Genomic DNA, 25795 nt, shown 5'->3' on the forward strand with positions numbered 1-25795 from the left:
ACCAACAGTGCTTGTTTTTATCCTCCTTTGATTCCAGTGGTAGGACTACTGCTTAACTGAGAAGCAGGAATTGGCACATGTCAAAGAATTTTCATTGTTTGGTCAACTGCTGACCTCTCTAGCTTGATGGACCAATGGCCTCCCCTTTTACTATAACCACTGCAAGACAGTGGATAAATGTGGAATGACCCACAGCAGTGGGGAGGTCAAGCAAGATGAGACGGTGTGGTGTCCAGTATCCAAGGCAATGGTCATCTTGGACTTCAATTAGAGCAGTTTTCGTGTCCATTTCTGGTCTGAAGCTCAGCTGAGTGGAGTCTAACAGATTGAGTTTTTCAACGTGGTTAATAAGCCAGTGATAACATGTATTTCCACAATATGAGCCAGAGCAGGTAGCAGAACAGCGGGTGTGTAGTTCGATTCAGTATGGATCTTCAAGTTGGGTTTCTTGAGGAGAGAGTTCATAGCCCCCTAATTCCAGCTTTTATGCACAGTGCCACAATTGAAAAAAAGCATTGAGAATGAAAGATAAAATGATTGTAAGAATAGGGACCAGCCCTTTGGAACACCAACTGGCCCAACGTCGCTAGGTGACCCTGACTTCAGCGAGGTCAGGAAAGACTATACCGTCAGACCAGAGATTGATGAAAGAACCCTCTGGACCCGTTAATGAGCGAGATCAGCATGCTCGTAGGAAACAATGAGGCTGGCGTCCCTCTCACAGGTAGGTATGCTCCTATAGTGTAACAGGGTTGTCAGTGAAATAGGCTGCAAGTCTTTCATAGAACAATTTAGTGAGCATTCTCATTTCATTCGATGCCTCATGGTGGCTGCAGGAGTATAGTCCTACTTTTATGTCAGTGACGTGTACCAGTTTTGTTTTCTGAAATCTGGTCACCATAGGCTGTGATGTGCTCTTCGCTAAATGAGAGTTTATGCTAGGCCCTGAGATTGAAGGTAGTGCCCCCATGCTCAAAATAGAGGAGTAAAAGCCGCATTGTAAAGCGTAAACAGGCTGTGCTGGGCCTCCCTTCAATGCAAGGCCTGTTGCCTGCTTCTTCGCACAGTGCGCACACACTCATGCTTGTCTTGGCAGAGTCCTGCTATAGAGGCGGTCCCCATTACACACATACTGGATTTGTTCCATGGGCTCTGACCACAGGGCCACCTCTCGCCTCCTTTTCCATCACACCGCTCACAATGACGTACTGTCAGGCTACCTCTGAACCAAGAGTTCGTGTACAGTGTAGGAGGGGTGCTTTCTGGAGCTAAATAAAGACGTTGCCCATACAGGACGTGTCACCCAACATCCTGAGAAGGAATGCTTTTACAGGAATATTTTTAGAGCAAGTTGTGAATTAAAAGCGGGAATGTTGACTTGCGATTTCTTACAGCCTTCACAATGTTAAGTTCTGGCCTACTTGGCACGCAAATGTGCACTAATGAGTGTAAGCACATGGTAGCCTGGCATAGCCACTCATGCCAGTGAGTGCTTCCTTTTTGCTGGCTGTATAATAGAATCAGATACTGAAGGCATTTAGCCCAGTGATTCGCTGTATGCTTGACGGCAATATGAGATGTATTGCCAGTACTGCCTGCTCTACTCACAAGAGGCAGGTAGTGGCAATCTTTTTTTAAGTTTTGCATTAGCTTAGACTGTTTGGCGTTACTAAAAGTATGTATATTGAATTTGTTTATGGAGGCTTTCAGTCAGCCCTCTACATTCATTGGTCTGATTTTGCAGCATTCCCATTTGAGGTTTCCCCAGAAACACAACATGAGTGTGCTTTCACTTGCGAGACATTTTGTTTACTAAAAGAGCCTTGGAGCCCATCCATTGTATATCATTTGTTGGCTTGATTGTGACTCTTATGTACTGCCTACTAATTGACCAGCGTGTGTCGGTATCACTTCCTCTGCTTTCATGTCTGCCTTCCATGGAGCATGGACCAAGTACTGATCACTTCATTTTCAATAGTGGCCTTCCACTGCACTTGTTGTGATTGAGGAGCTATTTTTTTTTGCTACCAACCTCCCATTGTCTGTGGTGCTTGATACCGCCCCTGTCATCATTGTTCCTTGTTAACTCCCAGCCGCACTGCTGAACAACATGGCTAAAAGGAATTGCCAAAGCCAATAGCTCTCACATAGGTGAGACCTATTCACTTGGCTAATGCTTGTTTCTCCACCTTCTATAGTATGCAGCCTGGGAGAGTGGATCAGCCCACTTCAGTCATTGGCTAACATTACTGTAAGTGACGACATTCTGCTCTTCCAAAAGGAGCACATCTTCACACAAAGTAGTTCGCTTAAGTGTCAGGGACTACTGTTGCAAGTGTGTGCTTTTTGAAACTAAAAACATATTGTTGCTTGTAGCCAATGTTTTATTTTATTTTGTCGCGGGGCAGCCAGCTTCACCAACAGTAATATTTTATAGAAACTATGATAACACAAAAAAGCAATAACGAAGCCAAAGACCCGAGCCAATGGCAGAACGAATTGGCTTTGTCTGTGATTGTTGCTGTTCTTATGAGGAATGTGAAAAGTATTTATTACACAAGTTTAGGCATTATTATTAGCTTAATTGTTGTTGGCGGAATTTCCTGTGTTTTTTTTTATATGTCTGCACACTTTTAAAGTTTTCCCTCGTAAATGTTAGTTGATTGCGAATCGGTACCCTGCTTAACTTTTTGTGTTGCGCGCTCTGCTATTGTGGCGCGCTGGTACCCCACAGTCGTTTTGTAGGCAAATCCATTCCATGCTACTCTTTTTCTGTACGAACGACTCAACATAAATAGTACATGGGAAAGACTAAAGGGTTTTGTACAGTCACTCCTATGTCAGATGAGCTACCTTTGGATGCAGTTGCTTTTTAGGGCTCGGACTCCTTCCCACTGTAAGTGGGGGAGGAGTTTCGAGATCCTAATGTTACAAGAAAAAAAAGAAGTATCTCCTAGGGCCTTGGGGAGAGGGATTCCACACATTCCTTAGCGTTTTCTGTCATCTGGCCAGTGATTCGTCTTCCTTGTGTTTTCGTTTTAATAGGCTTGAAGTGATAGGGTAAATGTAGTTTTGTTCCGCCATTTTGGGCATATTTCGTTCGTGCTCGCGCAAAGAAGTATATAAATTTTAATTAGGAGCTGTCAGGGTGCCTCCGTTAGTGAATCCAGATGGCCGGGCGCGTTCACAATTCTGCAGCGCTCAGCGCGCAGCTTCCTTGTTCTAACTCCTCTCGCCACCCTCTTGCAGGGTCCCATCCCGGGTGCGGCATCTGAGCGCTACTGTGTAGCCTCGAGGGCGGAGCGCCTGCTCCGGCGCTGGCCTAGCAGGGATCGGATTTCGACTTGGCATGTTTTAAAATGCTGAATCTGCCCCCCCCCCCCTTTTTGATTCATGCGCAGATTAGATGATCAGCCGATGCATTTTTCGGTAGCCGGGGAAAAACTCCATTTGTTTTCTCTCCCTAGCGCCTCGGCGATCTCCTCAGCACGGCCTCCCGGAATTTCTTTAGTTTTTTGGGGCAGTAGATCTGTCCCCTGCCGCAGCCATGCGGCTGTTGCACACCAGACGGCTTTGCGTTTCAGAGCGGGTGAGATGGGGTTGTCACGATCTAATGACCCTGCGATTATATTTCTCCGGTCCCTCAAAGTGCTGGGCCGGAGTTGGAATTGGGGTTAATCGTGCCCAAACCGACACTCCAACCCCCCCCCCCCAATCCCCCCCCCGCCCCCACTCCCCCCCCCCCCAGCGAACACTGGGTGGCGTGGGTCCTGGAGTGCCGGCCAGCTCGCGAGCCACGGCATGGCACTCTGGTTGGGGGCGGCGGGTTTTAGTGTGTGACGGGAACGCTGCACAAATAGTAGTGTAATAGGTGAATTATCACTAAAGTTTAATATTCTACTCCAATAACCGGTTAGCAGTGCAAGTAACCTGACCCGTTTCTGCAGAGGGCTTCCACTTGTCCCTTGCACCACGAGCGGTGGTTACTTATTTACAGAGTACTTAGTCTGTTAAGTTCACATGAGGATGGCAGGGTTTCACGCTGTGGTGTAAACGTGCTATTTTGCTTTGTGCTTTTGCAGTTAGTGGCAAACTGTGATTTGCGCAGGCTCATAATCTGTTGGCCACGTGGGGAAATTGGGAGCACTCCTAGTTCCAACACACTTGCGGCTGCCCGAGGCCACCGCAGGGGGCCTTCTCCTCTGGTTGGCCTTCTACTCTGGATGCCCCACCTCCGCCCGTCGGGCAAGGTGGGGCATCCCGACCCAACTCAATTACTGGGGCATCCTGGCGAGGCAGGTCGCAACAGATGTGGCTGGCGATACTCCCAGAGCCACCCCTTCTGGCGTGATGGTGAGAACCGGAGCGCCACTTTATTAGAGACCTGCGCGCGGGCTATCGCTGGTGTTTGCTTTCGGAGGAGCGGTCACACCTTTCAGTGGCCCCGCTCACTTTTGACCCGGTGCTGAGGGATCGGTCTGGACAGTTGCTTCCCCTTCATCACTGCAGACGGGGCTCAGCTAGACGAGGAACGAGTTAAGTATGGACAAGTCCCTAACTTCGAAGGAGTATGCCCCTTCCCGTTTTATTTATTGATTTAATGCGTTGTTTATATAGCGCGGACTTTACACGAAGGTGTCAGAGCGCTTCACAATAGGAACAGTAGTGAAACATGAGGAACACTTACTAGTCAGCATGTTACAAAAGCAACGTTGCGTTATATAAGGCTTAGAGACAATTGTGCTTGAATCAAGAGAAAGCAAAATACAAGGTAGCAAACAATACGTTACAGGAGGAAGATAGTGAGGTGTGCATGTAATAAAAGCGTACAACGTACAATTAGAGGATAATACTGCACTAAATGTCAGATTCTCGAAACACAAGAACAAACGTTACGTGACATGAGGCAATGGTGGCAATTGTGCATGTATCAAAAGCAAACAAGGACAATAGTTCAAGGCTTGTGAGGCTCTGGGGACAGGAAAGGCCCAGTATTAATAGCTGTAAAAACTGCATGAACGACGTGCCCCTGTGTTGCTTCTGTGTGAGGCGACTGGTTGAATAAGGTGAGAAGCTGAAAGGACGCTGCGAACTCTGCGGGCAAATTGCTGTTGGAGTGCCGTTGCCCATCAGAGGGGGGCTGCGGGGGCCTTCTTGCCTTTGCCTATATCCATCGCCCTCAGAGTGTGAACTCTGCTCTCCCCGTCACCTACGACGAGGCTGAACCACACTCTGGTGGGACTACCAGTCCCAGAGTGCATAGCGGGAGCACAGTCCTCTGCAGCTGAGCAAGGTGTGCTCCGGGGGCCTTCACAACTGCCGCCCCCACCCCACAGCGCAGGGCTCGTCCTTGCCTGTCACTGACAGGAAGTGACCGGACAGGGCCATTACCTTTTGGTTATTCCATTCGTACATCGGCTGCCCAAGAAGACCAACATTACCGAGACTCCTGTCTACCCCTCCACAACGGCAAGTAGATTAATGACATTTGGTGTACTTTGGACATCCTGCTTTTTCACCTGCCGCCATCCTTGTCTGTCTGATCTTCTTTTTTTAAACTGGATATGAGGGGTACACTATCCCGGGCTTTCCTCTAGCTAGGAATATTACTGAGTTCACTGGTATTGTTTCCATGAACCTTTGATTCCTCTGTTTATACATTGTGTATTTAAGGTATAAACTGCAGAGCGTTCTTATTGTTGGGCTATTGGATTGGTCCTAATAAGAAGGGTTGCCTGGACATAGTGTAAAAATGGGGAAGCGCACCTGCATCCCCAGAAAAACTCTTACCTATCCGCACCCCCACGTCAATTGATAAAATGTTGCAAAGGGCCATAGGTGTTGTCACGTCTGAAATAGAACGTACAGAGAGGCAGCTATCAATTACCCCCGATCTTTTCCCGCCTATAGCTGATGTATCTTGTTCCAATACCTTAACCGGACACTTGGAGATGATCTCCCGTCCACCCTACTCCAAGCGGAGGCAGCAACCCTCCAACCAACGTAGGTACCTGAGGGTGCGGGCATTCGCAAGAAGGGGAAGTGTAAGCAGACACCTGGGAAGGCAACTATGAACAAGAAGGCGAGAATAGGGACCGACATAGGAGCAGCGGGTCTGCCCACCCACAGTCTCACAACAGAACCCGCACCAGTCCCTAATACTGATCTTGGGTACCCGTGTTGGGTTCAGTCTTTATTAGCAGATCTACTGCTAGTACTACCAGTACCACCACCACCAGTACTACCACTACCAGTACCACCACCACCAGTACCACCACCACCAGTACTACCACTACCAGTACCACCACCACCACCAGTACTACCAGTACTACCACCATCAGTACTACCAGTACTACTACCACCAGTACTACCACTACTACAGCCACCAGTACTACCACTACTACAGCCACCAGTACTACCACTACCACCACCACCAGTACTACCAGTACCACCACCACCAGTACCACCACCACCAGTACTACCAGTACCACTACCACCACCACCAGTACTACCACCACCAGTACTACCACTACCAGTACCACCACCTCCAGTACTACCACTACTACCACTACCAGTACCACCACCACCAGTACTACCAGTAACACCACCACCAGTACTACCACTACCACCACCACCAGTACTACCACTACCAGTACCACCACCACCAGTACTCCAGTACTATCACCATCAGTACTACCAGTACTACAACCAGCAGTACTACCACTACTACAGCCACCAGTACTACCACTACCACCACCACCACCACCACCAGTACTACCACTACCAGTACTACCAGTACCACTACCACCACCACCAGTACCACCACTACCAGTACTACCACCACCAGTACTACCAGTACCAACACCACCACCAGTACTACCACTACCAGTACCACCACCACCACCAGTACTACCAGTACTACAGGCACCAGTACTACCACTACCACCACCACCAGTACTACCAGTACCACGACCACCAGTACTACCACTACCAGTACTACCACTACCACCACCAGTACTACCACCACCAGTACTACCACTACCAGTACTACGGCCAGCAGTACCACCACCACCAATGCTACTGCTCCCCACCAGCCATCAGTGCACAATTTCTACAGGCAGTCACGGCCAACAGTACATGCATCGATTGTTACACATCCACAATTAAGTATTGTAGCAATATCAGTATGGTACACTTTAGTTTTAAACATATTCATGTAAAAACACAGCATGCCACCATTGCTACAATTACAATCTAACACACATAATCCCACTACACACCACATTAACACACTCCATAACACTTAGCAAAAATACATCACCATTTACAATGCCATTAGCTCAAACTCAAATAAATACGAGCCCGATTGCATTTCTAATGCTTGTTATATTTGTTTTTGTTGTTGTTGTGGTGAACTTGGAGTTGACGACAGTGTAAATCCGATCGTGTGTGTTTGCAATCAGTGCTTTAAATGGAACTACAGAAGTTGCTAGTGCTGTCTATTCAGAGTACCAGTTTGCTCCTGAGAAGTGCTGGTACTCTCCCAGTGAATGTATGGCAGAGCAGAAAAGTGCAGGTAGCATCCCTCTCAAATGACAGAAGTTCCGGTACACCCCACCGGAAGTACCTGGCCATTAAAGCTCTGCTTGCTGTGCAGAATTGGGAGGAAAACATCGAATACGATGCAGGGGCGGCCTTCGGCATGTGCAAGCTGTATACCTGCACAGGGCCACCAAACCAAAGGGGCCACCACGCCAATATATATCCTTAATATAATAATCCTTTCAGGATGGATACATATTTGCGTGGCGGCCCCAGTGGCAGGGATTTGGCGGCCTCCGGCTCTGTTCCACTTCCAAACACCCTGACCCCCCCCTCCCCCCCTTCACTGGCCTCCGCGCTCCGCCCTGCCCGAACCCCCTCTTCCGGAACCTCTTACCTACCCTCCCTGCCCAGGGCCACCATGAGCCTAGAGCTGCCCCTGTACGATGGGAAACCTGTGGTCATTACCCTGACAGGTTAATGGCAGGGAAGCGGCAGCAGAATCTCGGGCCGTGCCTGTGAGCATGCAGCCACAAGTGATTTGGTGAACTGGGTACTTGGGTGGTGACTTCACCAACCTGGTGCGAGACTGTCATGGTGCAGCAGCCAAGTATATTGTGATATTCATGATAAAACCCTGCAGTTAGAAAATAGACAGCATGTGGAGTGGGACCACCTTAGTACTGACACTGCCAAAGAACCTCCAGTCTGTTCTACTGCTCTGAGTGCTGGGACCTTAATACTGATGTTCTAAAACACGTTTTAAAGTAACTACAACACATTCAATACTAATACATTGAAGAGAAATAATCATACTGTATAACAATTTCCCAATGAGAAATTAATTCAGGCAATATGACTCACTGAAGCTGGTTTGACATGCCCATCTGCTGCTGAAAATATTTGTGGTTGTATCTCCATGTGGTTTGACACACAACTGCCTTTGTGCGTTTGCCTGAAAATGATAAACTTCTTTTTACTCACATTGTTGAGAAGGTAGATTCATAGGTTGAGCAGCTCTGAAAAAAACTTGGAGATGGGTTGACTTCTATTGGTCTTGGCTTTCTGGTCTCACTAGATCTTCTTTACAGAACCCAACAAAAAAGGTTTTGTTTATGACCTAAACAAAATATATATTAGGGAAGGTTAGCTTAGTTCAACACTTCTACAGGTGGATCGGTTAATAAGAGAAGTCAGACCTTCTGTATTGATGAGTTCTTGCAATATTAGTCCATAACTACTGGCACTTCATAGCTTTCCTTGAACTTGAACAACTGGAAAACGGGTACTCTGGAAGTTTTTGTTGGGATGGGTAGGGATCGGTGTAGTAAGAGGATGAGGGGTGTATTTTTACATGGGATTTGATCCTTAATATTAAAGGTGATAAGCTAAAACGAATTGGGTTCTGTGTAACCCTTTTAAAACCCAGTTGGTACAGTTCCCACCAGTGGAAACTGGAAATAATCACTGTGGTCTTGGACAAACAGACTGCAGTTCACATGTGATTTACTAGCTCTCACCAGGTCTACAACCTACAGTCAACCACAGTTCTGAAATGAGACTGGGCGGCGCCTTGTTATGCCCTTGACGAGAAATGCTCAGGGCACATGGGCTCTGCACTCCCACTGCTGTTTTATTAATTATCACATGTCCCCTCGACAGAGACCGCCACCTTCATTTCTAGGTGTTTGCAGGTGACACCAGTTCTACCTCCGTCTAAGCTGTGTGTCCTGTAGTGTAACCAGTAGCTAAGATTGCCTAACCTGCATGTGTGTGGATTAAGGAGTCATTTTTAGGCCTTCAGCTGTCTGTTATTTGTGTTCCACTGCTGATTGATTTGATGGCTTTCATCCCTTTTCTTGTTTTTGTCCCGCCTGTGTCGCATTTCTGTCTCAGTGGCGTTTTATTGCAGTGGGTGAGGGACTATTTTGTCTCACTACTGAGTGTGTACTTGCTGCACCGCCTACTAATCTTTTCATCCTCCCTGCTATTTTTCAAATGCATTAGTCCTAGTGCCTACTTGCATATAACTGCTGCCAGGTGCTGTATAACCAGGCGGACATCATTACATCTGTAAATGAATTGTAATACATGGCAGCCTGTGTTCATGTAGCTGTGGTGAAGATGTTGGCATGCTTTTTCTACCCAAAAAAAACACAATCCAAACAAAGCCACTACGTTTACATGTGTATTCTCGACCGCCAATTTTTTTTATTTTTTTTTAAAGAAAAAGAAACAAAAAATCCATGATGTCCACCACACCTGCTTGTATATGCTACAAAAATCTTAGGGTGTCACAAGTCAGACCTTTTGGCTTTGCCAGTGCAATCTTGTGGTAGGAAACACAGACAGGAAAACCGTGTTCTTCGTGTGACCATGTTCATCTAGGTGCAAGATGAACACCCTGAAATCCAGCCCTGCTCTCCCTCTTAAATTAGAATCTGACGTTAGCTTGCATATTAATGCTATAGTGAAACATGATCTTTAAATTGAATTTGCTTGTGAACGTGCTCTCACTTCAGTCTAGTTGCTGAGTGTAATTCACTAGATTGCTGTACCTCAGTAACTTTGTGTCAATAGCAGACCTGCCAACACACTCGACTTTTGCAATCCCCCCAGCTGTCTAGGAATCTTTTGTTTGAGGTTTATTTTGGGGGCGACGGGGTATATGCTCTTGGCACAAAGCCCCGCCCCCTCAAGCCTCTTGAGGGTAAGGAGGGCAAGGCCAGACCCCTTCCTCTCACCACACAGTGAGATTTATCCCAAAGTTGCCAGGTCTGAAACAGGGCTACTAAAAGGTATCTAAGAATGCACAGCCACACTGTCTCGTTCTGAACAGGGAATAGCTAATAACACTGCTCTGAAATGTGTACACCCTTTCCCAAAGGAACGTGGTATAATAATGTGTTCCTAGGCACGTGCTCAGCTGGTGTCGGGGAATTTTATGGCATCCAACCAAAAGGAATCCAGCTCCCCAATCCTACAAAAGAGAGAGATTGGGGCTGGAACTCAGGCAGAAGGCAATTTGGCAGCATTCAGAGTATGCTCAGGCCCAACTTCTCTGTTGATATTCTTGCAGTTAACAGCATGTTTGTCGTTTCTTTGTTACTTTTAATGCTATGTTATATCCTGGTATTGTTTTTTGAGTAGCCCCAATCAGCCACCAGAAAGAGTCCTCGGTGGTTGGGGGTAGTTGGGGCCTGTACATTGAGTTGAATTTGACACTTGTTTATCATCTGCAGCCCGCTCTGTGCACCAGGTTTACCACCGACGGGTCCCATTTTAACTACAAAATATGCACACTCTGTATCCTTAAGAACAAGTGTATTGAATCCAGGCTGCCAATAGTCTTGTAAATAAAATTCAGACATAAACACACCAGCTGATCAACAAGAGAATGCAGCCACCAACAAGCTTCAGTGGTGTTGCCACCCCATATCCCTAGAGTCCTACCCATGTTTCAGCCATGCCTGGCTCAGGAAAGATGGTTAATCTCCTTAAAGTAAGTAGCCATCTCACACCCACAAAGGTTTGGTGCGTCACCACAATTCTAGACACTGACCACACACCTGTGATACAAGCTCCCCCGGTGTCACTAACTTCCACACCCACTGTAGGTGTCCACATTGTGTTGCTCCCTCTGAAGAAACCACAGGGGGCTATGCTTGCCAACGGCTGCGTTACTGAAAAATGTACTGCATTCAAAATAAGAGGCTGTGCGCTGATGCTTGTAAAGTGTTGGGCACCCCTCGAAGTCAGGATCACCCCAAGAACTTGTTCGTGAAAGGACAGGCAATCAGCTGCAAGGGCCATATGATTTGTAATAAGAAGTGGTAACTTGCCCTCTCCATGTAACATAAGCATCATTTTCTGTCTCACAGATGTAATTGTTGTAGTTACAACAGACTTACCGAATGCAGAGGAGAGGCAGCTGAAAACACGGATGTGGATCCCACTCAACAAAGTGGCTTATGATGAATGTTCATAACCTAAGGTGTCATACATGCAGTGGCGTAGCAAGGTCAGGTGGTACCCGGTGCGGACAATTTCATGCCACCCCCGGCTTTACAAAATGGCAAACATATGTGTTTAAAACACATATTTTTGCTACTTTGTCACCCCCTCAGTAATGACACCCGGGGCAGACCGCACACCCTTCCTACGCCACTGCATACATGCAATTGTAACACCTCGCACCTATTTAGGCGAGTAAATATGTTGGATGGTCACACCACGGAAATGGCAATGTTTAGACCGTATAAGAATTGATGTTTGACACACTATTCACATATTCACCTCACAATTAAGGTGTTTTATGTATATTCGTCATAGTCCGCCTTCATAAGGGCCTCGGTTCCAACTTCCAAGCCCTGGAGTTTCCCATTTCCTTTTCCTTTTCCAGTCTGTCCACTGTATTTCAAAGGGAGATGGGACCTGTACTGCTTCTTGGCACAACACCGTCCTTTTTGCGAATGTGCAAATGTTTTGCACAGTGTTAATCAGAAGAATCCCTTTTCCTACCGTGGGCATGGGGTGACTGTGGTACCCACTTCTAAGTATTCCGTCCGTGGTACGTTTATCATAGAACAAACAGGAATGCACGTGGTACGCTGGATGGAACCTGCATGGCTGCAGGGCGTTTGTGTAGTGCCCCTGTGTGTCCGGACCACTGGGTGGCGCTAGTAGCTAAACCAGCAAATGATTCGCTTAACTGAATTATGTCACACCAGGTCTCCAAAATCCAAGCGGACGTTATTAAACGGAGGAACATTTTATAAACGCGTGTTAGTGATTTTAGGAGAAGAGCTTGGTAAAGAGAACTGTTTTTATTTTCTCTTTTTGCCTGCATCTTTTACTACAGTCTTGTATGCCTTTCTGTGTCACTGATGTGTGACTATAGTTGGTGAGTCTTTTTTGAGACATATTTTGCAACCAACACGACCCAACCGTGGACTCTCGATGGGAGGCCGTGGTCACAGAGCTGACTCGAGGAATGAGTACAGACCGTTTCACAGTAAGCTGCAAAGTAATGTGAACCAGCATACCGCTTCTGTTTTCTTTTTCTCCTGATGAGAAAAGCATCTTAGGCTGCTTCAAATGCCCGTGGCTTGCCGATTGTTTTTCACAGTATGCACGTGCAGTTTGTTCCTCGTCTGCCACCTAGTGGTGAATCGTGGTATCGGCCTCAAGAGTCGCAAATGAGCATATCGCATTTTTCATGTTTTATTTTGTTAAGAGCGAATCCAATTTTCCCGTTGTAAAGATGTGAGCCAACTAAAGTTGGTTTGCACCCTACTTTCAATGATTTATTCAGTTTTGTCACAGTACGGCGCTATATGCAAACTCACGTAGTTCTATAGAAAAATGACTGACTGGTGAATTATGGAGAAGTCATTGTTTGTACAGTCACGCATCCTTTCATTTATCTTTCCCTGTATTATATGTGTCTTGAGCATCTCGTGGCATTGGATGTTTATATAAGTGACGCAGCCCTTTTGTTAAGTATAATGTTTATCTGAAAATCCACCTCAAGCTCAGTGAACTGAAGCAGGGGTGTAACTCAACAAGATGAGGTCCCTCTACAGAATGTGAGGAGGGGGCGCTGAACCTCCTATATCTCAGAAAAATATATGGAATTGGGCTGAATGGGGGCCACTCGAACGTTATTCTATCGCGTCGCCCCCCATCTTTTGCCTGCAGCTACATTGACAACATATGTCTTTCTTCACGCTACAAAAGTCAGTCAACTTTTTCGTTTGTCTTTCAGCGGAGTGAAAAGTATGCTACACTGAATGCCCTCAGTGTTTGCTTCAAAGACTGTTAATGCCACTCGGCGGGCAGTCCCCAGAGGTTATGGCGGGCAAAATATGGCGTCGTGTTGCTGATAAGGATAGGCGCATGCTAGGCTGTACATGAACCAGATGTCCTCAGCTTCAAGGGTCTGTCCGGACACAGAAAGCCAACCTCTGGCAGATTAAAGTCTGCTCCTTGTGCAGAGAGTTGTGCTTCCGAATAGTTGGACTATCATCTTGTTCCAGTGTGGAAAGTGAAGGAACACGGTTGGAAAGCAAAGTTTGGGTATGCTGGCTTCTCTCTTAGGATGACAAGAGGGCGCCCGGGCCCAGTCTGGTGACCCAACACGTTCTGCCGCCCCCAATATCAGCAGGCATTGAAGGAAATAGCTTGTAACCAAAACAGAAAATATTTTTTATACTGTCACATCGGTCTGCTTCACGGCTGCCCATATGATGTAGCTCCCCCATGTGTTTTGCTTTGGTCTGCCATTGCCACTTTGTGAACAACCAGCATGTCACAGAGGCCCTGGCTGCCTGCAGAACAACTACCACGAAGGGCCTCAATTGTGTCCTATGTAAATACCCTAAGCGATCATAAACTGAAGTTTGCGTCAGAATTGGGATTCCGACTTTTGCTGTCATTACCACCTGGGATTTTCCTTGCACCATTTTTGTAATGTAAAACCTTGTAAAATCCACCTGGGGAGAAACCACATCATTTTGAGTTTCGCATTTTAGAGTGTTCTCTCCCATTCAGAGGTACCACTATCTGGTATTGTGATGGATACGTCTAATCGCAGATTCCTCGCCTTGTGAGTCTCCCCAGGCATCAAATTAGACCCTGAAAACTGCAAAGGCTCCTGAGTGCTGGCAGGTGACTTCATTGACCTCCCTTTTAGCTCTACCCTGCCTCTGGACCTGACGACACAGGTGTACATTGGCACCACCATATACAGTTGTGCTCTCGCTACTACAAAAAGTATCACAAACAGTACAATCACTGATACGTATTCAAGGAGACAGAAGCAGATTCTTTGGTGTGTACAAAAATGTAGCAAAAAGTTGGTTTATTCTCTCCGGATTCAGGTCATGTGAAGCAAAGCCTTTTTTTCTTTTTTGACACGTGTTTCGTCGTGTACAGTTGAGTCAACACGACTCTTCAGGGCTTGAAAATAAGTATATTCGTGATGCTTATGAATAGGTCTGGACAATTATCCATATGTTGGACGTTACTTCTCGGAGAGAGACACAATTCTAATGCGGCTACATTTCTCTGTGTATGTACACCCTTAGTCCTGGTGTGTCAGGAGGTGGCCGGGAGGGGATCCGGTCGCCGTCTCTGGGTCCGTACTGAGAGACGGCGACCGGGAACTACAGGAGGAGGGATCCAGAGCAACAGCGCACCGCCTGTTGTGAGACGCACCAGTCTCCAACGAGTCCTTAGACAAAGAGTAAAGTAACGGATCCCCTCCCGGCTACCTCCTGACACACCAGGACTAAGCGCACCGCCTGTCGTGAGACGCACCAGTCTCTGACGAGTCCTTATTAAAAGAGAAAAACAACGGATCCCCTCCCGGCCACCTCCTGACACACCAGGACTAAGGGTGTACATACACAGAGAAGTGTGACACTCGATAGGCAGACTACCATTGTGTAAAGCCTTCTTTCATGGGACTATCATAAAGGAACAGACCGTTTCTGGATAGCCGCATTAGAATTGTGTCTCTCTCCGAGAAGTAACGTCCAACATATGGATAATTGTCCAGACCTATTCATAAGCATCACGAATATACTTATTTTCAAGCCCTGAAGAGTCGTGTTGACTCAACTGTACACGACGAAACACGTGTCAAAAAAGAAAAAAAGGCTTTGCTTCACATGACCTGAATCCGGAGAGAATAAACCAACTTTTTGCTACATTTTTGTACACACCAAAGAATCTGCTTCTGTCTCCTTGAATACGTATCAGTGATTGTACTGTTTGTGATACTTTTTGTAGTAGCGAGAGCACAACTGTATATTTCTGTTTAGTCCCTTGACTATTTTAGACGGTTAAGGGTGTTTTTCCGCCTGCTCTTCACGCACTACATGTCTACTTGTCAATCTATACTCTGTAACGTCTGAACCGAGGCAGTGCGCCTGAGTGATCTGATTTTCTAAAAACCCCACTAAAGTGTTTCTTACATTGGCACCACCCTTCTACCCTGACTTCAGTTCCTCTTTTTAGTGCCGATATATGCAGATCTGGAGTTCCACTCTTACCAGTTTGTTTATACGAAGATTGTTTCAATGTTTTTGGTATTGGGTAGGGATCTTGCCCACAAAAGCAATAGGAATCAAGCCATGCCGCATGCGTCACAAGCAGATGTCCGACACAGCCCTTCACAGCTTTAGCTTTTGGTTCCCTGGTACCAAGCATGACTCGAAGTTCTATGATGACAAATGCTCCCTGATGTATCCTCAGGCCATCATGGAGGCGGAAGCCAAACTCTGTCAGTGTGCACATCAAAGAGCGCCAATCCCACTTCCAGTCACTGGGTTGCTCCCAGTCCGGTTCCCCATTTTCGAGTTAGTCCAAATTGCTGTCACCGAAAACTTTAAAGAGAAAATACAAGAAAATGAGCCAAAGCCTTCGACATCCAGATGCTTCTTTTCTAGGGAGAGATCCCACAGTCTGCATTTGAAGAACCCAACGCGGGCTTCGAATTCCATCTCAGATCTGAGGCAGAATCTGGAGTCCATGTACCTCAAGTTCCCCGCGCTACCATTGACTTTGCAGCAAATCGCACCTGGAGCAGACTTTGGAAAGGACTCGTCTACGCGAGGTGGCACCTTTGACAAAGCCAAACTTCAGGCTGAGGAATATTCTCCTGTTCTCGCCTCGCCTCAGTATAATCTACAGTGAGTTCTGTTGGGTAAACCAATTGCTTAGTAGAGTATATTTCCTGAATGGCAATCAAATGTCAATAAATGCCTAGTAATTGTTTAAGACAGGGATGAAAGTCCAAACACAACACAAGCAGAGATTCAGGTTTTCCGAAAATATATCTATTATTTATAATAGCCAGTTTCGTACATGACTGTCAAATACACGAATGGCAAAACAAACAACCTAAGGAACGTGACTTCAGTGTACCAAGTGACATAAGGTACATATGTGCCATGGAGGATAAACAGAACATACAAATTAACTACACATATATACAATATGAATTAGTGTGGGTCTGTCCCTTATTGAATACATCACATTTTGTAAACATCCTTTAGAATGCCTTCTTCTTAATGGAAGGGTGTAGAGACTAGGGACATGAGCATATGTGTATGTGACAGACATGTACGAAATTGACTATTATAAATTATTGATATATTTTCTGAAAAACTGAATCTCTGTGGTGTGTTTTGACTTTCATCCCAGTCTAAAACAATTACTAGATCTTTATTGACATTTGATTGCCATTCAGGAAAGATATTCTACTAAGCGATTGGTTTACCCAACAGAACTCACAGTAGATTATATGTCTTGCACCCAGGTTCTGAGGGACACAGGGTTTACACCATTATCTTCAATTGACTCTCCTTGCCTCAAGCGGCAATATTTTTGAAAGATGGAGGCTCTTTTCTGCTTTGATTTGAATGCTCTTCAAGGCCCTGAGCTTGTTCCATGTAATTAAAATGATAATGAAGAAGCAACTTTTCTGCCTCCTCATTACACTGTAGCTGACATATCTTGAGCTTTAAAATGTTAGTGGCTTGGACACCTAACTAGATACAGAATACAATTTACCACTAGTGCTCCCAAGAGAAGAGAGTGCTTCTTTTGAGTTAGTTTGTAGGGCTGCAAATGCACTGCATCTGCCACCCGCCACAGTAAAGACTACAGCTAAGCTAGCTGAAATGTTACAGACTGAGCCTTCAACTTCAGAGGTTTCAATTCCCTTTAACGAAGCACTGACTGAGTCCATCATGACAGTCTGGTCCATGCCTTGTTCTACCCGCCAGAGAGTCGCCCTATTGCAATACGACACAGACGTGCACCAGGTGATCCCATATTCCTTATGCAGCATCTAACACCTGAGGGCTTTAGTGTTCAGGCTTCCACAAACAAATCAATCAATCAATCAATCACGCAAAATTATGTAGCGCGCTACTCACCCGGGAGGGTCTCAAGGCGCTGGGGGGGAGGGGTCCGTTACTGCTCGAAAAGCCAGGTCTTGAGTTGCTTCCTGAAGGAGAGATGGTCCTGGGTCAGTCGTAGGTGGATGGGGAGGGAGTTCCATGTCTTGGCCGCCAGGAAGGAGAAGGATCTTCCTCCGGCAGTGGCTCTGCAAATGCGTGGTACGGTGGCGAGGGCGAGGCTGGTCGATCGCAGCTGGCGGTTGGGCTACCAAAGCGCTTTTCTTACCGCCCACCAGACAGGACATGTAAAAGGATGCATGCTATGGGCAAGCGGTCTTTCCATCAGCCAGCCTAGCACTCCTTAAAAGCTGTTTGTCTCCTGGGTCGCTGTGGTCACGTCGCCTGGGACATGGCAACTGAGGTTTTTCAGTCATTCCCTCTTCAGGAATTCCTTTACTCAGACAGTGCAAGATGGTCAGGATGCTGTGAAATATGTATTACTGTCAGGCCTAAACCCTACAGGTTCTGCCACCAGTGTTGTCCTCCGGCACCAGGCTTGAATGTGCTTTACAGGGTTTTCCAGGGTCGTCGAACCCTCTCTCATGGAGAGTGTGGTGAGAAAGCAGATGCGGCCTTTGAATACTTTAAGTCCAGCAGAGCTGTGGCTTGTTCTCTAGGGTTATTTTACTTCACTTGCCAATTCCATCAGCAGTATAAGAAGTTCAGTGGGAACTCTAGGGGCCTGGCCTGTTGCCCGAGACAATGCTCTCAGCCTGTCAATGAGATGGTTCAACGTTTTTACTCGCTCTGGGGTCTGGGGTCAGTGACGGTGCTCGAGTAAAGGCCACCAGCAACAGCAATCCCTCTCTGTTTCTTTCAGCGCTGCACAGCTTCTTTAGCTTCCCTTCGAACAACCCTTTGGGGTCAAAAAGAGGCCAAATCGGGCGCCCCTACCACCCTGATGTTCGATTAAAGTAGACTAATGGGTCCAAGAAATTTTTACGCAAGGTTATGCACTTCTTTTCTAGACACCCCCTCACATTCATTCAGTTGTCAGTGGTTCATGCCACTGTTACCTCCCAAGAGGTGATGATGTTGCTTGCATGTACATTTGTTAATCTTACCCGGGGCAGGGAGGGGGTCACTCTCTCGTATAAGAGTTTTTTGGGCACCCTGTATTGACGGTCTTTGATGGGTTTTGCCATATTCTACAGTGAATTCTACTTTTAGGAAACAAGGTATTTCTAGCTTGTTGGGCTTGCATTTAGTAATAACGGGCCACTGGAATTATGCGAGTCTGTGGCCGTTGCAATTTTCACATAATCATAATAGATTTGCCAGTTTTGCCACATAATCCACCATCTGCCGAATAATCTGCATATTTCAGCAAAAAACTTTGTTTCTAGCCCAAATGGTTCCAAAGTTACTAAAAATGCAGTGACACGTGTTGGTGCACAGTGGAAGGCCCTTTACAAAGCTGGACTGTTCACTTTTCTGTTTCTTATTGCTATATTTAGATATTAAACTGGTACTAATGAAGTGCAACCAATGCCCAGACCGTATGACCAAGTTAAAAAATGCCGAAATAATTCAGTGATATTAAAAAATGGTACTCATTGTGCCGCGTAATTTGCCTTTTTTATTGCCTCATACTTTACTCAACTCTGCCACATAATTCGTCCCTCTCATGCCACATAATTCAATTGGCCCTGAGTAATACCCAGCATGCCTTACTGTGGTGGTGTCATGACAACGGATCCTTACAGTGAATACCCAAGAAACTCAATACAACACGATTCTTCTTTCGAAACAGGAGCCCCCACTGTGTGGAATGTAGATAAAATCAGAAGGACGAAAAGCTGCAGGACCCTATTGGAATTTGCACCAGCACCAGGGTTAGCCTGACAGGTGTGGAGAGCACTTACAGCCAGAGTGGCGAGAGGGAACCACTTTAACAAGGACAATAGTTCCAGATGTAAACCGACCCTGAAAAACGATCCCTCTGTTTTATAGCCATTTGGGAGTTCAGCTTTTTAAATCTGTTGAGATGAAGCCCCCTCAGTGTTATTTGGTCCCCACGTTCTCGGCTTCGGACCTCTGTAGCTGCCAGAGAGTGCACCAAGGAAAGGGGAGCAGCTTGGTTTTGAAGGGAAGGTGGTGAAAAGCAGTGGGCCAGTCAGTGCATGTCACATTACAAAGTTTAAAGACCGCTTACACTTGCATTGGAGCGTTTTTTCCCCTAAGATATACAACCGAATTCATTTGCACATTTGTTTTCATACTCAGTAACTTACAGTTAGCATAGATTTTTATTTTTTATTTTCACAAAGAGGGCTACTTTAACATTCTGCATAAAATGATGCTCGAAGAAAGCCTCTGGATGTAGGGGTTTGCATCTTTGCATTTGTTACGTATTTATGTTTTTGTGTGCCTGGTGGAGAGGTTTGCATCCACTCAGCAGCAGCTGTGAAACATTGTTTAAAAGACACAGGCTTTATTTTCAATAAACTCAAACTTAAAAAAAAGACACAGGATTTAAAAAATGTTTCTCCTGTTGGCCATCTCAGCACCGAGGCCTGTTATCTCATCTCTCTGGCTCCCTGCTTGCTTGAAAGACTTGTAACTATTTATTGTTCCTACAGATGAATCCCATCCCGGCCTATCCCTGTTTATTATCCTGCGCATCACTGATGGGACCAAAGAGAAACTTGCCAGTTCGAGCCCATGTTTACAATGGAGTTTTAAAACGGAAGTGAAAATCGTAAATCTGCGATTTTAATGAAGTAGTCTTATAAACAGCGAAGACATACCAGGAAAACTATAATGATATCGTCTACTGCCAGGGGCGCAAGACAATAAGGACACTTGTTTTTACAATGCATCTATAAAAAACAGAAAGAAACCATAACTGGCACGCATAAATAAATGCAGGGATTAGAGAATGTCCAAAGGACGAATAGAAAGGTGTTTGGGAGGATTTGGAAAAAGGGGGTTGAAGGGTGAATCTCGAGAGAGTGGGGATAGTCAGTGCTGGAATTGGAAAAAGTAACTCTATGAACCCCTAAACTGGAGCGACCAAGGTGTGGCAGCTGAAAGGGGGTGGAGTCACGAGGGGTGGACTCGTGAAAAAGAGAGTCTGACTGTCTACTTATACATTTATATATATTTTTTAAAACTACGGCAAAAAATTGTTAAATGGAGAAACGTGGCAGTAAATCGGCCCTGGCTTAATTGGGCATAAAATGCTGCATTTTTAAATATATCGTCTTTATTTTAGGGGGTTAATAATAATGATGACGTAACTCTAGTGGTTAATACACTTGCTGGAGAGTTCTGTGTTTAGTCTAGGTAGTTGTGACTCAAAGTAGCATAGATGATTAATATATGCACTGTAAAAATGTCAGACGTATCTATCCTGATAATTTAAGTCTTTGAGCAACGCACATGGTTAGAGAATTGTGCAAAGAGCCTAACAAAATTCTTTTAAGTATGGGAATTATTTCTCCTTTGTCAGGGGACCCCTTACCCTTTGGGAAAGCATGCGCAAATGTATTTTTAAGGGCAGTGTGGTCTCAATGACCACTGCATGCCCTTAAAAAATTAAACTGAATAGTTTCTTTTTAAAATTTTTTAAATGAAGGAAAACGGGCTGTTATTGGCAAAGCAGCCACAGACATAGTGGTCTGCTAACCCCAGCAGGCCACCATCCCTGGGAGAGCTAGCCATTCCCAATGGGGTCGCAGATTGCGACAGCCTCATTAATATTCATGAGGCATGCAATTTGTGACCCCAATGGGAATCGCAACCAGTGTCTCAGACACTGTTGTACATAGCATTTTGCGACGCACAATTTGGCGCAATTTGCAAGTCGAAAATGCTATGGTCGTACATCTGGCCCCGGAACTCTTAAAAATAGTATAGTCAATCGGGGAAATTTACAACCTCTGCTGTTCCCCCAAATTTTGCACAGCTCTCATAATCCATGAAGTTGCCATTCCGAACAAGCACTGGCAAAGCCAATAAGCTACGCTTTTGTGCTCTATTCTCTTTGCCAATGGTTTTTAGCCATGATGCACAGCAGCCTCTTTGCTGCATGGCTAAAATATATATATATATATATATATATACATATATATATATATATATATATATATATATATATATATATATATATATATATCTTGGAGATCGTCACACCACAGCACACGCTGTAAATCCAAAATGACGAGGAGCAGACCCTTGAATAGCTGGTGCAGTGATTTTTATTTCATGAGTGCCAGATTTTATATATTTTAAAATCCTGAATGCAGGTACTTTTTTGCTTTTGGATCGGCAACTTAAAAGAAAATAGAACATGGAAACGTTAAAAAAAATTTATGAACAGACGGGGTAGTGGAAACCGCTCGGGGGAGCGTGGAAGAATAGCGAAGCAACATGGGGTGGAGGGATGAATGGTGAAGCAATACAGGAAGGTGGGGGACAACAAAGCAACGTGGGAGGGAAAGCAACAAAAAAAACATGGTGGGGCAGCTGAAGGGGACGCAAAAGCAATCAGTTGTGGGTGGCAGCCGTGAAAGCAACCTAAGTGACACGATTTTCCTCGCTTACACATTTGCGTTCACAAATGAGTGTGTTTTCCCTCATGCTGTTGCCATGGCATTTCCTCAGTGACTTACTATGTTTGTTCTGTGTTTACCTTGCCAATGGCTGGAGATCAATTCTGAAACTGTCTTTCCTGTTTGTTTTCGAAGAGCATTCTCCCCACTATGGGGAGCAGTGTGCCTAGGCTAGGCAAAGGCGTGACCAACTCTTCTGCTTTCATAGTTTCTTTATACATTATTCCACCATTACCTCTAAAAGTGATGTAAAATGTGCAGACCCTTACCGGCAGCCTGCTGTCAATCATGTGTACCATAATCATGCGCTCTCCAGACCTCAATAACTTTTCCTGTCTACAGTGAGTGACTGAACAAGAGGTCTGTTGATGCTGCCATCACCCTACTGAGAATTCTATCCACCTTATAGTTTCCACTCTGCAGAAAGACTATTCCTTATAGAAATCTGATTGTACCAACATCTACTCCAAATGTTTTTCTTCTGCTCATTTATTTATTTATTTATTGAAGTTTTGTATAGCGCTAGCTGGACCCGAGGGTATCGGAGCGCTTCACAGCAGATGCAAATAAGCACCAAAAAGACAGTGTGGACGGTAAACAAAACAGGGAGCACAGGCGGGAAGTAAAAGTCTGCACAGTAACAACATGGGCGCACTACAGGACGGAGATCGGGAGCGAATCAAGCGTCTCTGGGATCATAGAGATAGTGGTCTTTCACAGTCAGACGTGGGGTTCTCGTTACGATCCAGAGCGCTCAAGGAAGAGGGCTTTGAGTAGCATCTTGAATTTCGGGAAGGAGGCGGCCATTCTGATATGGGGGGATGGAGTTCCATATCTTGGGAGCATTACCCTCAAAGGATTTATTTGAGGTTTTGTGTTTCTGTGATTTCAGAGGGAGGAGTAGGAGCGTGTTGGAGCTTCTGTGGTTCCTTGTTGATTTCTGTTGTGAATCCGTTGAGTCGGCAATTCTGCTCCCAGTTGCTGCTCTTGAAACGCGATTATGGTGCATTTAGAAGTTAACATTCCCTTGTTCTGTTCTCACTCCCACCAAATGGTCTCAGCACCAGGTTTATGCATTTTCAACAAATAAAGAGAACTAATAAGTCTGTATGGTAGACAAAATGTCTAGAAAGCAGTGTTGCGCACTCTGTGTTCTGGTATCTTGAAACTAGTAAATATTTCCTTGTTCAAAAGAGTTGCCTCATTATTTTTTCTTTTTGTTTGCAGGCGCTTTTATCATCTGCTGGACTCCTGGGCTGGTTTTGTTGCTCCTTGATGTCTGCTGCCCACAGTGCAACATCCTTGCCTACGAGAAGTTCTTCCTATTATTGGCGGAATTCAACTCCGCTATGAACCCCATCATCTACTCCTACAGAGACAAGGAGATGAGCGCCACGTTCAAGCAGATCCTCTGTTGCCAGCGGAATGAAAATGTCAACGGGGGCCCTACGGAGGGCTCTGACCGCTCTGCCTCATCCATCAACCACACCATCTTGGCTGGGGTGCAAAGCAAAGACCATTCTGTGGTTTGATAGCGTACCATTGGGGAGTCTAATGCGGCAAGAAGGAGAGAATGAGAGCGGGAGTCAGCCCATTGGTAGAATGTCATTGAAAGAAGGTGGAAGTGGGGAATGACAAGTGAAGCTGACGCAGCATTCTGCGCCGCTCTTGGACAGCGTGTTCCCCCAGAAGAATGCACAATTAACAAGCTAAGCGTGGCATGGATATTGCATTACCTTGCCCCTGTCTCCTGCAAGAAATTTGATTTTTCTGCAATGACCATTCGTAGGAGCCCTTAGAACATTGCAAATCCTGTTTGAGTTGGTTTAAACTTTATGCCTTCACTTGGTGCCCGTTGACGTCAACTGCCAAGAACTAACAACGTTTCTGAACCCCAATTACATTTCATGTAAAAACATAGGTTATTGTTTTTTTCTTAAAAGATAAGTGTGTCTCATCATAATAAACCTTCTTATTTATCGCCCATCAGCATGCTATTGATGGATATCTTCTGTGCAGGGAGTCAATCCATAACCATCTGTATTAGTAGCTGCACTGCCATATACCTACCAAACAGATACTAGTATAGAGCAGACATGTGATGTATTTCAGTGTTCTTCTTATCTCTCTTCCTATCCCATTCTGGGGAGTTTTGTGTATATGTGTGTTTGTGTCGTATGAGTATGTGTGTGTGTGTGTATATATATATATATATATATATATATGGTTTGTGTAAAGATGTTCATTCTGTCTTGGGTAGGAAACTAGAATCGCCATTGCCGTGGTCAGTATTTGGTCTGGATAGTAATTAAACAGTACTACATTAGTGTGAAGCTATTTACATGTGTTCATATTTCTGTTGTAACAGATAGTGTCCAGTTTCGGTACCTACTGTGCAGAGTTGAAGGGTGTCTTCTTAAGGGAGATGTATGTTGGATAGCAGATCAACTTTTTGTAGGTATACTAAAGCACAAGAACGCTAATTTCTTTTAAATTAACTTTTCAGACCATGCCATCTTCGTACCCTTTTCATTGTCTATCATGAGGAACTTTGTAACCCCATAAACGTGCCATGGTTTTGCACTGAAGAAACAGGCAGTATTAGCAAGCATAGCCATTAACTTATTCCCTTTTTCCAGTTTATTTTTTATTTGTACATTTTTTTTAAGTGAAGTGGTTAATTGAAGTAAAGTACTGTTTATGTTGTTTGGAGGGAGGATGAGAATAAAACGTGTACCAGGAATTACCGAAGTACTATTTTGCTGTACTACAGATTTTGAATATGATTAGGTTTTCAGATGCATACATTGTGCTCCATTAGTAGTTAACAAATATTGCACCCTATGTAGGAAGAATCTGGACCTCTGAACGAGTGTCTCATAGATATACATACACCAAAATATAACTTGCCAGAATTACAGAGGAAAGTACAGTCCTCCATGGAGTTTGTCGTTGAGAGTTTTAAAAGACATATCCATCCGTTTTGATATATAAAGTGTCAGACAATCCAGTGTGTGGTAATAGTGGAGAAACAGGCATAGCGTACTGCTTTTTATATGTGGGCTAGAGAAAGGCAGGAGGACCGGGTCTAGAAAAAGGACAGAGCAGGAGCAGAACAGAGCAAAAAGAGGGGTGGAGCCCTAGGAAGGAGTGGAGTAAGAGTATAGTGACTTATGAAAAAGAAGAAATACAACAGCAAAGACAGCCAGTGGAAAGTGGAAGAGAACGGAGACATGGAATGTGTACACGGCAGAAAAGTGTTTAAAAGTATGTGAAAAGATGTGGGAAGTTTGGTTGATATTGAACACAAATGCATTCCTGGATGACATGGAGGGAATATACCCCTAGTGACAGTTGTAAGCTAGGTTTTGAATTGTGGAATAGGTTACTCTAACCTTTTCTCTGATTGATCTGTAAAGCCACTAATAAAGTGTTCTTATCCCAAATACAAGGTTTTTCTGGAGTGTGGGCCTTTTATTTAAATTTTGCTTTAAATTATTGAAATTTGGTGGGGGTTGGGGGGTACTGCTGTGCCTTAATTTTTAATGGCCATCCGCCTTTTCTTTGAAGGTGGTAGAGGGGTTGTACACATGTCAGCAATGTAATGTGTTACTTTTTGTTACTTTTTCACTACAACATGTTCGTTTTTGACATAACAGAAGACTTTTCATGGTTCAGACAAGATGGTGGTTCAGCACTCAATTTCAGAAGTTGTTAGAAGTACAT

At 45.1% G+C, this 25795-nt stretch overlaps 1 protein-coding gene across 1 annotated transcript in view; it reads left to right on the forward strand.

Moving 5' to 3' along the window:
* Positions 1–25523, forward strand: part of LPAR1 (lysophosphatidic acid receptor 1) — a 257320-nt gene extending 231797 nt beyond the window's left edge. Inside the window, exon 4 of the mRNA XM_078676694.1 lies at positions 23297–25523. Within this exon, the coding sequence (XP_078532820.1) occupies positions 23297–23601 (305 nt within the window). The 3' untranslated portion in view covers positions 23602–25523. The remainder of the gene's footprint in view (positions 1–23296) is intronic.
* The last annotated feature ends 272 nt before the right edge of the window (positions 25524–25795 follow it).

This window comes from Lissotriton helveticus, chromosome 2_1 (genome assembly GCF_964261635.1).
Source record: "Lissotriton helveticus chromosome 2_1, aLisHel1.1, whole genome shotgun sequence".
NCBI lineage: Eukaryota > Metazoa > Chordata > Amphibia > Caudata > Salamandridae > Lissotriton > Lissotriton helveticus.